General features: G+C 34.7%; 1 protein-coding gene across 1 annotated transcript; it reads left to right on the forward strand.

The window, feature by feature from the left end:
• The first annotated feature begins 11,735 nt into the window (after positions 1–11,735).
• LOC149008567 (transcription factor MYB108-like) lies at positions 11,736–13,620 on the forward strand. The gene is made up of 3 exons (XM_089165918.1): positions 11,736–12,056; positions 12,393–12,522; positions 12,624–13,620. The coding sequence occupies exons 1-3, from the start codon at positions 11,897–11,899 to the stop codon at positions 13,237–13,239; spliced, it is 906 nt and encodes a 301-aa protein (XP_089022044.1). The 5' UTR covers positions 11,736–11,896; the 3' UTR covers positions 13,240–13,620.

The raw sequence follows: 13,620 nt of genomic DNA on the forward strand, positions 1-13,620 counted from the left end.
AGTGCTGGCCAAACCTTCTTGAGATAGAATAGATCAATATGGGGAACTATTGAACCATAAGCCAACCAAACCCCAGTATTGATCCAAGCATAACCACTGAACTACAATCTAAAACACTTTGTTTCTGCCAAGGCTGCCACATCCCCACTCGGAGACATCTCATACAAGTTGCCAACAATGACAACCCATGATCAATGTGCCCAACAATCTCACCCTTTAGAATTGTTGGCATCTTTCCAATACAAATTCACATTGACTTTGTACTGCACTCGTCTCCCCCTTTGCAGAAACAGAAGTGTTTGTCATGCAGGCCCTAACTGACCCAAATTTCTAAAAGCAAAAGTCAACTTAGCAAGAAATACTCCTCCATACACAAGCTAGGTTGGAGTGTCTATTGTCTTAATCTATCAAAATAACCAACAAAACTAGCAAAATGTGTGAAATATGGTCTCAAAACCTCATTTGTACCAAGGTTTGTGGCCTAGTTCTTGAACCATGCTTTATCAAAACACTAAGTGTAATGACAAGGTGGACAACCTAAGAAAGTGATTTATGTGCATATATTTCATGGTACTTCTAATTCATTGATGTGTACCATAAGATCAGTCATAATTTAGGGTTTTATGTCCACATACAATCAGATTTTCTATACTCATTTCATCTACAACACAGCCCTTCCTTTGACCTTCACCTGAACAGTATCACTCTCATCCAAGACAGTAGTCTGGAAAGACCAGTGGATTTCTCAATCATGTATGATACTATAAAATAATGCAGAGTCGCTTGGTTTCTTTTACGCTTCAGAGTTGCTAGCCTATCATAGACTGAAAACTTGATCTGCGCAACGAGAAACCCAAATGCTCGACAGAAAAGAAAATGGAAAAGCGAGTTTGTGCCAACCAATTAAATCACCCAGCCACCGGAGTTAGAGAGGAAATTAACGGCACAGTAAGAAAATGCTTCATAAAGACGGACGAACGAAAATGTAGACAAACCTCCTTGCCGCTTGCGTTTCCTTCTTCTACGAGGAAGAACACGACCTAATTCAGAGAGATAAAAAGGAAATGAAAATTACAATCAATCGGATCAGGAAAAAAAGACTAATCTGAACAAACAGAACTACTGAAGTGGATCATATCATATAAGATAACAATATCGTTTACAGCCTCTTGTGTTTAAATCCTAAAAAAGCAACGTGAATAGTCATTTTAGACACTTACAGCATTTCTTGCAGAGAAAAAGTTGTGTAACTCCTCCTCGCTACAAGGTCGGCTTAAAACCCTAAATTTTAGTCAGGAATAGAAGAGAACATTGCATCGCCGGAGACTCCTTTTTGTCTCCGCAGTCAGACGCAGCGGTGGCGAAACTAAACACTTCCTTCTAGCAACATGATCAGAGCAGCGCCCCTGCGTCGGGTAACGAACAAAAATGTGAAAATGTGAAAAAAAATACACCTTTCGATTAAGATTTTCAAAAGAGGAGGGAAACAAACAAAAAGGCGGGAACGAGATCGAATTCAAATGATGTCGAAGTCAACCGTTTAGAGAAATCGAACGGAAGAAAAATCAAGAGCAAATTGCAATAACACCCGAAACAGAGGACTTAATATATTTAACACCTCAGTTTATGTTTAATAAACACTCAGCCCCATTTTAAACCATGTTAGCACTAGAGATAAAAAGACCACTGTGTCCTTAGTGACTGTCATCTTTCTGCTTTTTGTCCCCTTTTTTTTCTTCTTGCCTTCTTTAATTTCTGAAACCTAAATTCCTAATAATTTGTAGAATAAATAACCCAAATCAAAATGAACTCAAATCTAAATTTGAAAGAATCATTTAGGTTAGGTTGCAACGAAATCTGAACCATAGATTGTTTTCTACTCTCTTTTTCTAGAAAAAAAAATTGTTTCCCAAAATTGCTTTGGTTTTAAGTTTCTCCCTCACAATTCTCAATCTATTTGGTTGAGTGATGATGTGAAAAACAGTGGAGTTTCCGTTACTTTTGTGATTGAAACCCATGAGAATCCATTAAAAACTGCTCAACACAATAGCAATGCTCTCAGATTTTGAAAGCTAAAAAGATTAGGGTTTTGTGAATCGAAAAACTTCATGATCAAAGTTAGAAATATACAAATCAAATAGTACAGTTGCAACATCAAATGGAGCGATTCAACTACAAGATCTCACGGCTAGAGTTTTGGCTTTCAATGGTAGATAAGGTATTTAAATAACGAATGGAGACGAAGAAGACTAGACTAACGTGTCCAATACATATATAATCATGGGCAATTTTGGGATTTAAAGGACTCAAACATTGACTTAACATAAAATACTAACTGATTGGACTAATGTCTTCAATACGGGTTCAACTTTGGGGTGTCTTTGTTTATGAAACATAAAATGGGGTGTTAAGTACATTAATGTCTTTGTTTTAGGGTGTCACTGTAATTTTCTCTTTTTATTATAATACCAAAAAAAAAATTAAAAGTATTGTCGATTTCAGGCCCAATCCCAGCCCATCCTAGCTTTGTCGTTGGGCTGGGCCTCGACCCAAATTTCATTTTTGTTGATTAGACTATATTTGCAGGCCCAGAACTCCATTTCCCACACAAATGGGCCCATATGTGAGCCCAACCTGTTTAATAACATTGGTAGTGGGCAAATGCAGTAACAATTATTACCTTTCCTAAGAGAACCCGTTTTTTTCAATAGAAAGAATCCTAAGGGTGTCAAAAGGGCACAGTATTGGTAATTCGATACAGTATTATTATGGTACAAAAATTCAACACCCAAAACCGAAATCATACCGTATGGTTTTTGTGGTATAGTTTCGGTACAAACCCGATATGTATATGGTATTAAACCGTATGGCAATGTTTCTATGAAAATGGTATATACCGGCGGCACTGCACCAAAAACCATTACCTTGCCGGATAGCCCATATCGTACTGCTTTTGAAACGACTCGGAAAAACACCTAAGTGATGACCAGATTTTCTTCTGGATCCCCCAATGGTGTTTGACCCACGTTTGGTGGAAAGAAATCAAATGGTTACAACCTCTGTTGTAGAGTTGAGTCTCAAAGGGAGAAAGCTAGTGCTAAATCTCCAAACTACATTGACCATAGTTCCAAAGCTGCAAATTTATATAAATTCATAGCTAAACTGATCACTTCTATACTATTTGAGAGATTTCCAGAAAAACTAGTTGCTCATGAATTGATTGACGTTCACAGTTTTTGTGCTTTAAGTATCATTATCAAAGAGAAAAAAAAATAAGTTTTGACTAATCATACTTAAGATTTTGACTAGAGAGTGATCAAATCACTAATCAATTAATTTCATCTATTAACAAGCGTATATGAGTACGTTAACTGCATTGTTTTCCGTCATTCAAGCAAATCTGAATCTAAATTTTCAAACTCATTGAATGGAAGTAGTTAGAAAGTAGGTATGTATAAGGGGTCCAATATGTATCCATTGTCAAAAAATTTCAGGCCCTAGAGCAAATAGAAGCTATATATCCACAATTATTTATTTTTTGCATAAATTAATATGCATTAAAATAATTTATCTTCTAACCTCAGCAGATTTTTATTTTCAAATATGACCCTTTTCTATAGTTGATTACTACTTATATCCAAATAAAATATAGAATTTTTTTGCAAAGTAATGCTTTGACTGGTCAACTCTATGTTATCTTATTTATAGTGGTATATTAGCTACTTGTAATTAAAGGGTGTGGGGGTGTTGAGTATCTAAGTATAGTAAATAAAATAAGGGTTGAAGAGAGAATTTCTTCCTTTGTTCGTCGTATTTTCTTTGACAATCGGATAAAATATTGAGAATAACGAAGGGATATGAAACATAATAATTTTGATTACCCATTCGTGACCATAAAACCATACTTAATAAGGGTTAAAAATCATTTTATTGAGTTAAGTTTTAACCTAACCTAATGATGATTTAGGAGTCTTAATCAAGGCACACGAATGGTAAATCTTTTATTATATTATATTAATACACTCTTCTTGAACTCTTAACCTTTGCCCAAATCATTTTGAATTAGAAATTAGAGACTCATCTTTTGACTCTTTGGTTTATATTTAATTTTTTATTTATATATGCTAAAAGTATTGCTCAAAAGAAGGTAAGATTTCTTCCTTGGATAAGCAATAGATATGTTTAGGTGGATACGTTTAAATGAACAATTGGTTATAGTTTAACCAATGGAAAAAAAAATGTTCTTACCTTAAATCCAATAAGGTGTACCTTAGCATCATTTTATTGATCATTCTCACTTTGAATATACTTTGCAAAACTTCCATCAAAGGGAAAAAAAGAAAAGGATATACCTTAATTGTAAGATATAAGAATCAAATAACTTAAGAATAAGAATAACGAATTTTAGGTGACGAATGTAACTCAGATTGTATTTCAATTGATGATGATGTGGAAATAGGTAAGAGCATGGTTTTAGTAAATGATATTGGAATGGGTATTCTTGATACTAAAAGTGATACAATATCAAATTTGGTATCAATGGTATCACAATACTTTGTAGGTATTCTCTAAAACATAGAAAATTTTCCTTGTTTATTCTATACAATCAATACGGTATTCACACGGTATTCCTATCACTAATATGTAAAATTAATTGAATGATGCAGCATAAACATCATCTGTTGTGCACAGCAGTGCACATATATATGAAATAAAAGACTGAGAAAACAAAAGAATTAAAAGGCTATTTTGAATTTTTTAAAATTTAAACTTAAACTTTTAATCTCAACCTTTTATTTGGTATAAAGAGTGCATTGTTGTCCACAGGGAGAGATGTACACAGCATAGGATTTTTTTCCCCTTAAACCACGAGTAAAAGAATACGATGATTTCTTGAGTTGGTCCATACTCTTTTCACACTGTTTCATTACATATTAGGAGGAGACCTACCTCTAAATTCTAATAAGATGAATCATATATGAACTTCTGTAATTCCTCATCTAATGAATGATAAAAACGTGTGAAAGAAAACATATACTTCTGCCATGATAGATAAAGTAAATTGCTTCGGTCCTGCGTAATTAATGCATAGGACCATCTTGCGACTATTGGGTGGTTCTCAAGTGATTGGCTCTCAATCTTGAAGCAAAACCCACAGATAATAGGTCAGATATCTAATATCCTGACTAGGTCAAGTAGCTTATAAAATTAAAAGTGAAGTGTTACTTGTCATGTAATTAGATTTTATTTACATATCATAAGCTAACTTTTCTGAATATAAATGGAAAAGCGATTTGATTTGATTTGATTGTTATTTGACAAGAAAGATAAATAGTGAAGGAATAATGTACCTTTAAACCAAAGAGTATATGCCATTTGGCATCCAAGTCATATTACCAGTCTCATCAATTTGACACATGTTATAATCCAGAATTCTGACTTTGAAAATCATGAAGACCCTTTAGTGCAATTGAGACCAGAAATTGACTTAGTCCTGTCAATTAATAGATGAGATGAGATTGTTACAGACTTTCAGGAGCCTTAAAGGGTGATTTAGGGTTCCTAATCCAAATGTGAATGAAAACGAAAACCAGGAAACATACAAGTATACAACACTAAGCTAGTTTAATGGATAATCCAAGATAAAAAGATTAGAATTTTAAGTTAGGAAGAGACTGTGTAAAGAGGTCAATGTGGGCTCACCATGCATTGTATCTGGACTAGCTAGTTCAATTCCTTCATGTGTATCTGTCTCATCTGTAATGATGATCTTCTTTCATATGTCCTTGTTGTCGTCTTTCTCACTATCTTTAAGCGGCTACTCATCAAAAGTCTCTCTGTGTTTGTGTTCTTTCCAATCTCAGGTCTATTTTTGCTACTATTCCATGCATTATCATCACAATTCACATTTCACAAACCCTTGTCTTCCTCCTCGTTCTGCTCTTCTTTTACATACTTATCTGAAAGTCATTGTTTACAGATGAAAGCTCACTGTCAGAATAGTTCATCTGGGAAGATATATGGACAGCTTTGCAAATCTATGAGACAAAGCCAAGTGAAACAGATACTTGACAGCAACACCAACTTTAATGGCGATTGGCATGGGGTGGTTTTCTACAAGCAAACGTAACTGTGGGTTGTTAGCCAAAAAGATCTCAAATTTTTACTGTTGAGATTTTCTTTCCTCAGTCTTAGACACGTCACTTCCTTCTTCACCAACTTTGAATGAAATCTTGGAACCCTAGCTAGTTGATGAAGGTTCTAGCAGTTGAATGGGTTAACTAGACTCTAGCTATAGCCTCTATATATGGAGAATGTATGTAGATAGAGATGATCATTCTGATGTGATGGATATCTTAATCAATCTCTTAATTTAATCTTTCTTGATTTATCATGCTAAGACTCCCACCCGCCACTCACGCCATCAAAAAAATGTATTCCTTGATCGAAACACCAAGAAATCATGAATTGAAATAAAAACAAAATAAAATGAAGACTGGTGTCTAATTTACACGCTAACGCGGTATCCTGCATTTAAGGACGAATAACTTTCAACTATGTAAAAGAAGAAAATGATGAAAATCTATCAAAGCCTGAGGTGAACAATCTCAAATCTCTCATGATTTCACGGGCAAATATATGGTACATATTTATATACTTTAATCAAGTAAACAGGTCGATTCATCAGTATTTTATCATCATAAGTTTTCTAAATTGGGTTATTTGAGTCGTCCACCAAAATATATGGATGCGAGTTCATCTTGTAAGCCTAATGTAAAGTTAATAATACTGATCTTAGGCTAAAACCTAATGAACTGATGTCAATTAAACCCAGAACCCAATAATCATGGCAAATAACAAAAACAAAGTGGATAGAAACCCAGAGTAAGAAATGAATCTTCTTCTGTAACAGAAGAAGGAACAAAGGGTGGTCCTACAGAGGCCTCAAATGTCCAAAAGAGAGACCATTTTAGAGTGCAAGAAGTGATTAAAGAAGTAAGCTTATCATGAAGCTTGCCTAGTGGTTCCACTACAGACTTCCTTAATTTAAACAAAGAATTGGGTTTTAAGGAGAGGCCGACATAATTACGTTTGGCTTTTCTGTGTATGAACTCAAATCAAAGGGAAGGAGCCGCATCTGCTGCTGCTGGTGGTGCTTAATTATGTTGGAATTGACACAAGAAGAAGAAGAACAACAACAGCTTAATACTTAATAGTTTAATAGAAACGCATGCTGGTTTGTTCTGATGCTCACGGGTGCAACTTTTGTAGCTTGGCTTGGCGGCTGTGGCATTAAAAACACAAGTCTCCAATGGAGGCTCATGCTCGCAGAGTTGCAGCAATTGAAGAAACTGGAAATACGTGTACACACGTATACACTTTTTAGTGTATAAGAATTAAAAGTTTATACACATTAAGTTAAGAAGAAAAAGCTACTATCTAATCTATCTCGACTCTATGTCTAGGGGATTGAAAGGTCAGAGTTTCTCAAGGTTTGAAAAAAAGTGAGAATGAATGTAAGTTTGGGTCAAACACGCTTCAGTTGCTGATAGATGGATAGATGGATAGAGAGAGAGAGGAAGAAGAAAGAAGCAAGCAGAGAATAAGAATTCCAGATTTAATTAAGGAATGAAAGGAAAAGAGAGAGAATTAGTAGTGAATCTTTATAGTGCATATCTATCAATTCACCGTCCATGAAAACCTTAGACGCCTATGGACCCAGAAAACCTGGCACTGCTTTTTGACGAAATCAAAAAACCTTCCCCCCTTGCCATAGTTTGCACCAGTTCCCATCATTGTCATGGAAGATCGATGGATTCCATTCCTTACCTTTCCTTCTTTTCTATATATAATTTCTTTTTTTCCTTTTCCACTTTTCTTTTCTCTTCTCCTCTCTTCTCCTCTCTTCTCCTCTCTTCTAAGATCCAACTCCTCTCCATCCGGGTAGGGTATGCGTTCCGTGATACCCGAATTGGTTACGTGTTACCATGGGTAGGGCATCCAGCGATCAGACACATAGTTGCACGTCCTGCACGGATGCTCACTTCATTGGTTGGATACCCATTAAAGTATTAGCTGAGAGATCCAAAGAACCAAGTCTGGGTCTTCAACCCGTAAAAGTAGAGAACCATACGTGTTCTTCTTTCATTTTTCTATATCATATAATAAGGGACGAGATTCATGTGAAGCTCATTGGAAATCATGCATATGAGTTATTTTGTCACTATTTAAACATGGATTCTATTCCTAATACATACATATAGAAAGAAAGTGTAAGAGAAGCACAAACCTTTACCTATAAATAAAAAAATTTAGATTAAAACAGAAGGAACCTACCCCAGTTTCTCCCTATAGAAAAAAAACTATATACAGATATACACCATTACAGAATACCTCTGAAGTGTCTGAGTAGCGGAAGCAATGACGTTATACATAAATTGCCCACGTTTCCATTTGTTCCATTGTTCCCTTTCTAGTCTGCTTTTGGGGAGTAATTAAAGAATGAAGGAACCAGAGTCTCCTTCTAGACTGCTTTCACCTCTCTCTTTCTCTCTGTCATATTATTTTATATGTTCTAAGTCTGCAATATTCTGAGGAAGGTTGATTTGTCATAAGATCACACCAATAGTATCAATAGTTCTTGAAAGAGGTATCATTCATATATAAAGTAAATACTAAAAAATTCATGTAATTAAAATTGCACTTAGGTGCGTGTCGTGAGGAAGTTTTTTCTTGAATATATGTTTTTATAATGAAAAGAAAGAGGACCAAAAAAAATTAAAGTTAGTATAAACCCTATAATTAACATTCTATTTAAATGATATGTAGATCTTTATGAACTAATCTTTTGTCTCTTTCCAAAGTTTAAATAGAAAAAAAAGTCACAATTAAATCGAGTGAATCCTCAGAAAGTAAATTCGTAGAATCGTCGTTGCTTCGTTTTTGCTTTTAATCTTGTTATTTTTGGAAGATTTGTGGGCGAAGAACAAAATAATTAGAATAATATCTTCATCCACCATGATGTGGTCCAATTTCCGTCCAAATCCCAAGTTCATATACAAGAGATTGATTGTGGTGGAAAAAAATTAAAAAAAACTCGGTATTATCAATTATACAATGATAAGATAGAATAATTATTCATTATTCATCCATAAGATTAAAATTAAACCCTAAAAAGTGGGACCATATAGTAGTTTTGGATGAAAAATTGGACCACCTTCAAGTTTTAGATGAGGGAATCAATTTTTGGAGATATAATCCAATCCAAGGTGGAATGATAAAAAGCTATTTATATATTAATAACAAATGGCTTAGGATCAATGAGGTACAATGGCACATTCATCATGAGAATCATTAATATCAATAATGAAGTGGTTCTAATGGATTTAACAATGGGAAAGGCTCTTTCTAACCAAGCTAAAAAAATTCATAAATTAGGGTTTTTGAGAAAATTATTCTAAAAGAAGACTAATCATGTTATGAACTGCTGAAGCTGATTCCACAATCTCATTGTGTTCTTCTTATCTACTCATCTCTTAAGTCTAGTCTCTATTAATTAGTTTCTAATTAAGCCTAAAGTCTTTATATCTTTCCCATCTGTGTTGGTAACCATTGGGTCTTCTAATATAGTTTATATTAAGCATGTTATGAATGACAAGAAGATAAACACAAAACAATTAAAAGAAAACCCAAAAGATGTTACGTACCATTACAGTCTGTATATATCGATCATAGCCTTGTCATGCATCATCATCTATCATCGTCATCTTGGATTCTTAAGAAAAGACAGAAGTGGAAGACAAAGTGAAGGTCACTTATGTTCCTAATAAATCCTAATGGATGTATGGCAATTGCTGTGGTTATCTAGTTAGTGAGTGATGATCATGGATTTTTGAAAATGAAAAGTGATTAATTATAGGGTTTCTCAAAAAAATTCTGACTTGAATATGATAGAGTTCTGTTCAAGTCTCTTATAACAAGTGGTATATTATTGTTTTTTCTTTCACTCTTATTTACGAAACAAATAATTTCATACTAAATGATCAAAAGACATAATTTTTCCTATTTAATTAGCTCTTCTTCTTAAGAGAATTTTTCGATAAGTGTTCAATGAATTATAGGATTCTATTACGTGTAATATTCTAATTAATCTTAATGGATGTATGGCAATTGTTGTGATTATCTAAATTAGAGAGTGATGATCAAGAATTTTTTAAAAAGAAAAGTGACTATAGAGTTTCTCAAAATAATCTGACTTGAATATTATAGAATTCTCTTCAAGTCTCCAACTAGTGATACATTATTGTTTTTTCTTTCACTCTTATTTAGGAAACAAATAATTTCATACACTAATTTTCCTATTTAGCTCCTCCTCTTGAGAGAATTTTCTAATAAGTGTTCAATGTGTTATAGGATTCTATTACGTGTAATATTCTAATTAATCTAAAAGCCTGCAATAGAATTCTATAACTCATTGAGCACTCACTAGGAAAGTCTCTCCAAGGAGAGGATTCATCTTTGGCTCACGGGTTTTTATCCATTCATGGTGGTTCAAAAGGTCACCAATTCCCCTTTTTCTTGTAGTGTTGTACTTTTCGTAGCTAAGCTTTTTCACATAATAGTGAATAAAATATGGCAAAGCTTATCTTATTGATCAGACTATTTCTTCCTCGAAGATATCATTAAGTTGTAGACCATAGAGGGGAACTGCATTTTCTTTTTGACTCCGATGTATCATGCTATACAAATATACAATCCTTCTCATTTTGAAACCATGTGTTTCCACAAAAACTTACTAATATATAACTTGAAATTGATACATTATTTGGAGATCGAAGACAAACTAAATCTTAAAACCCTTAAATGCAAATTTGATACAGCTTAAGAATTAAAAAAGACATCATTTAAGGATTTCCATCTATAATGCACAGCAAACAGTTTTGTATATGGAGATAAAATGAGACAGGTTTCTCTTGAAAAATCATAATTTTGATCCAATTTAAGTGGGCGGCATGAAAAAAACTAAGTGTTTTTTTTTTTTTTTTTAAGAACTAAGAACATGACACACTAAACACACGTGTTTAAAATATTGCATCAGAATAATAGGCATAAGGTTTCAATACCACATCATCTATTGAATAATAGGAATAATAGTGATACAACCCCCCCCCCCCCCCCTAAGGATCCAGATGGTGGGCCCAGGGTACAATATGGGTTGTGACGCAAAGTACCCTTGGCATATATGCTCCAAAACCTGGTCCTGAATCCTTTGACATCTCTTTTCCCTTCTGTTCTGTCCTTCTGTGCTTGGAGAGTAAATTTGGTTCCAAGATCACATCCTTAGTATTCCCAAACTCAGAAAAAGAAAAGCAAAAAAAAAAACTAACTCCCATGGGCCCCGGAACTCTACTCTGCTTCTGCTTCTATTTCTGTTCCTGTTTCTGTTCCTGTTCTGTTTGTGTTAAATCATATTCTTCTATATTTTTACTGTTTTTTCCTTTTTCAGAATTTCTAAGAAAGTTTTGATGAGACGTGGAAAGTCAAAGCGTCAAACTTGAGAAAAACTCAAACTAAAAACTATCAGTTTAATATTAATCTAGTTTTAGTGCTGTGCTTGTGGTTTAATTAAGTCTCCTTAGCTGCGTGTTTTCTCACATGCTAACTATTTAATTAATTTTACATCTAATCACTAATCACATCTCTTCTGTATCTACTCTTTCTCTATAAAAGCTCGTTACCTCATTCTCTATCTCTTCAACAATTGTTCCAATCACTCCTCCTCTCTCTTCAGCTCTTCTAAGTTCTAATCAAACTCGTGGTGCTCTCTCAATCAATCTCTCTCGATCGCTACCTCTTTCTCCCTCTCTCTCTCTCTCTCTCTCCATATATTTGAGAAATGGACGTTAAAGGTAGTAGACTTTGCAGCTCTGCAACTCAAAGTGATGAAGAAATGGACCTCAGGAGGGGTCCATGGACTGTTGAAGAAGACCAAATACTTTACAATTACATAAATAATCATGGTGAAGGTCGCTGGAACTCCCTTGCTCGATATGCAGGTAATTAACACAGATGCTTCTTTGTTTTGTTGTTAATCTTCTTTCTCTTTTAAGAACTGGGTTTGTGGGAAGAGATTGCAGAGACCCATAGAATCAAATGAAATATCCTTTCTTGGGTTGTTTCTTAATTATCTTGGATTTGGATATTTCTCAAAAGAAGCAGCTTTTTTGGGTTTACCCAAGATAATTAAGGGGTTGTTTAATTAAGAAGGTAGATTAAATATGAGCAAGTGGGTTCTCAGAAAACTTTACCAAAATGGCAAAAAACCCTGTTCAGTATTTGTTCTTTGTTGGGTTGTGAAAATCCTGATGAAATTGGTGAATGGATTGAAACAGGTCTAAAAAGAACTGGGAAAAGCTGCAGATTGAGATGGTTAAACTATCTGCGACCAGACGTTCGACGTGGAAACATCACCCTTGAAGAACAGCTATTAATCTTGGAGCTTCATTCTCGCTGGGGAAATCGGTATAATTTTATCTCTTGAAACTTTTGAAACTCTTCTCCTCTGTTAAACAGTTTGAATTAATTGCAGAGTTTAATCTTGCCCTTGGTTTGATTGATTATAGGTGGTCAAAAATCGCTCAACACTTGCCAGGAAGAACAGATAACGAGATAAAGAATTACTGGAGAACAAGAGTTCAGAAACACGCAAAACAACTCCAATGCGACGTGAACAGCAAACGATTCAAAGACACCATGCGTTTGGTTTGGATGCCAAGATTGGTTGAGAGAATCAGAGCAGCAGCAGCAGCTTCGGCCAACTCAACCATCACTGCTCAACACAACACCAATTATCACACAGCCCAGATCCTACCCACGTCAAGAAATGAAGATTTTGGGGTTGTAGCACAGATGAACCCAAGTTTCACCACAGAGGAGAATTCAAGCAGCGGCGCCGCTTCATCTGACTTGTTTGGAACTCAAGTTTCTCCAGTTTCTGACCTTACCAACGAATACTACAATTTTCCGGCCACCAATTGCAGTGATGGGTTCCAATCAGGATCTGTGCAGGTCAGCTATGCAGATTGTTTAACCAGCCCAACTGGGTTCTTCAATAATGGATTGGATTTTCAAGCTATGGAACAGAACAGTAGCAGTAGCAACAATAATGTCTGGTTAGATGGTGCAGAAGTATCAGAGAATCTCTGGAATGGAGATGACATCTGGTTTTTACAGCAGTAGATAGCTAATCATCACCAATTGAAATATCTGAATTTGGAGAATTAGCTAGATTTCTTAGAAGAAAGAGGATATGATTAATCTTGCAATTGGTCAAGAAGAACAAGAGTTGCTGTTTATTATTATTATCATTAAATTTTTTTCTTCTTTTGTAACTTTTTTTTTTGGGGGGTTTGGTTTTGTTGGGAGAAGGGGACCTATATATATGTACGCTGAGGCTACCCATCCCATTCTTTTAATTTAACTTTGTACCATTTTAGATCAGACTTGTTCTGCAACTAGTTAGCTAGAAACTTAAATTGTTCTTTTGTTCATATCATTCCAAGTTGTGAATATCCATTATCTTTTATTTGTATCTCTTTTAACCCACCATGGTACACAAGT

The sequence above is a fragment of the Hakea prostrata genome, chromosome 8 (genome assembly GCF_041222555.1).
Source record: "Hakea prostrata isolate BN-2017 chromosome 8, UWA_Hpros_2, whole genome shotgun sequence".
Classification (NCBI taxonomy): domain Eukaryota; kingdom Viridiplantae; phylum Streptophyta; class Magnoliopsida; order Proteales; family Proteaceae; genus Hakea; species Hakea prostrata.

What these genes read in the sequence shown, in the direction of transcription:
- LOC149008567 (XM_089165918.1), top strand. Translation starts at nt 11,897, where the DNA reads ATGGACGTTAAAGGTAGTAGACTTTGCAGCTCTGCAACTCAAAGTGAT. An exon ending in CTCCCTTGCTCGATATGCAG is followed by an intron (nt 12,057 to 12,392) that starts GTAATTAACACA and finishes GGATTGAAACAG; the next exon opens with GTCTAAAAAGAACTGGGAAA. An exon ending in CATTCTCGCTGGGGAAATCG is followed by an intron (nt 12,523 to 12,623) that starts GTATAATTTTAT and finishes GATTGATTATAG; the next exon opens with GTGGTCAAAAATCGCTCAAC.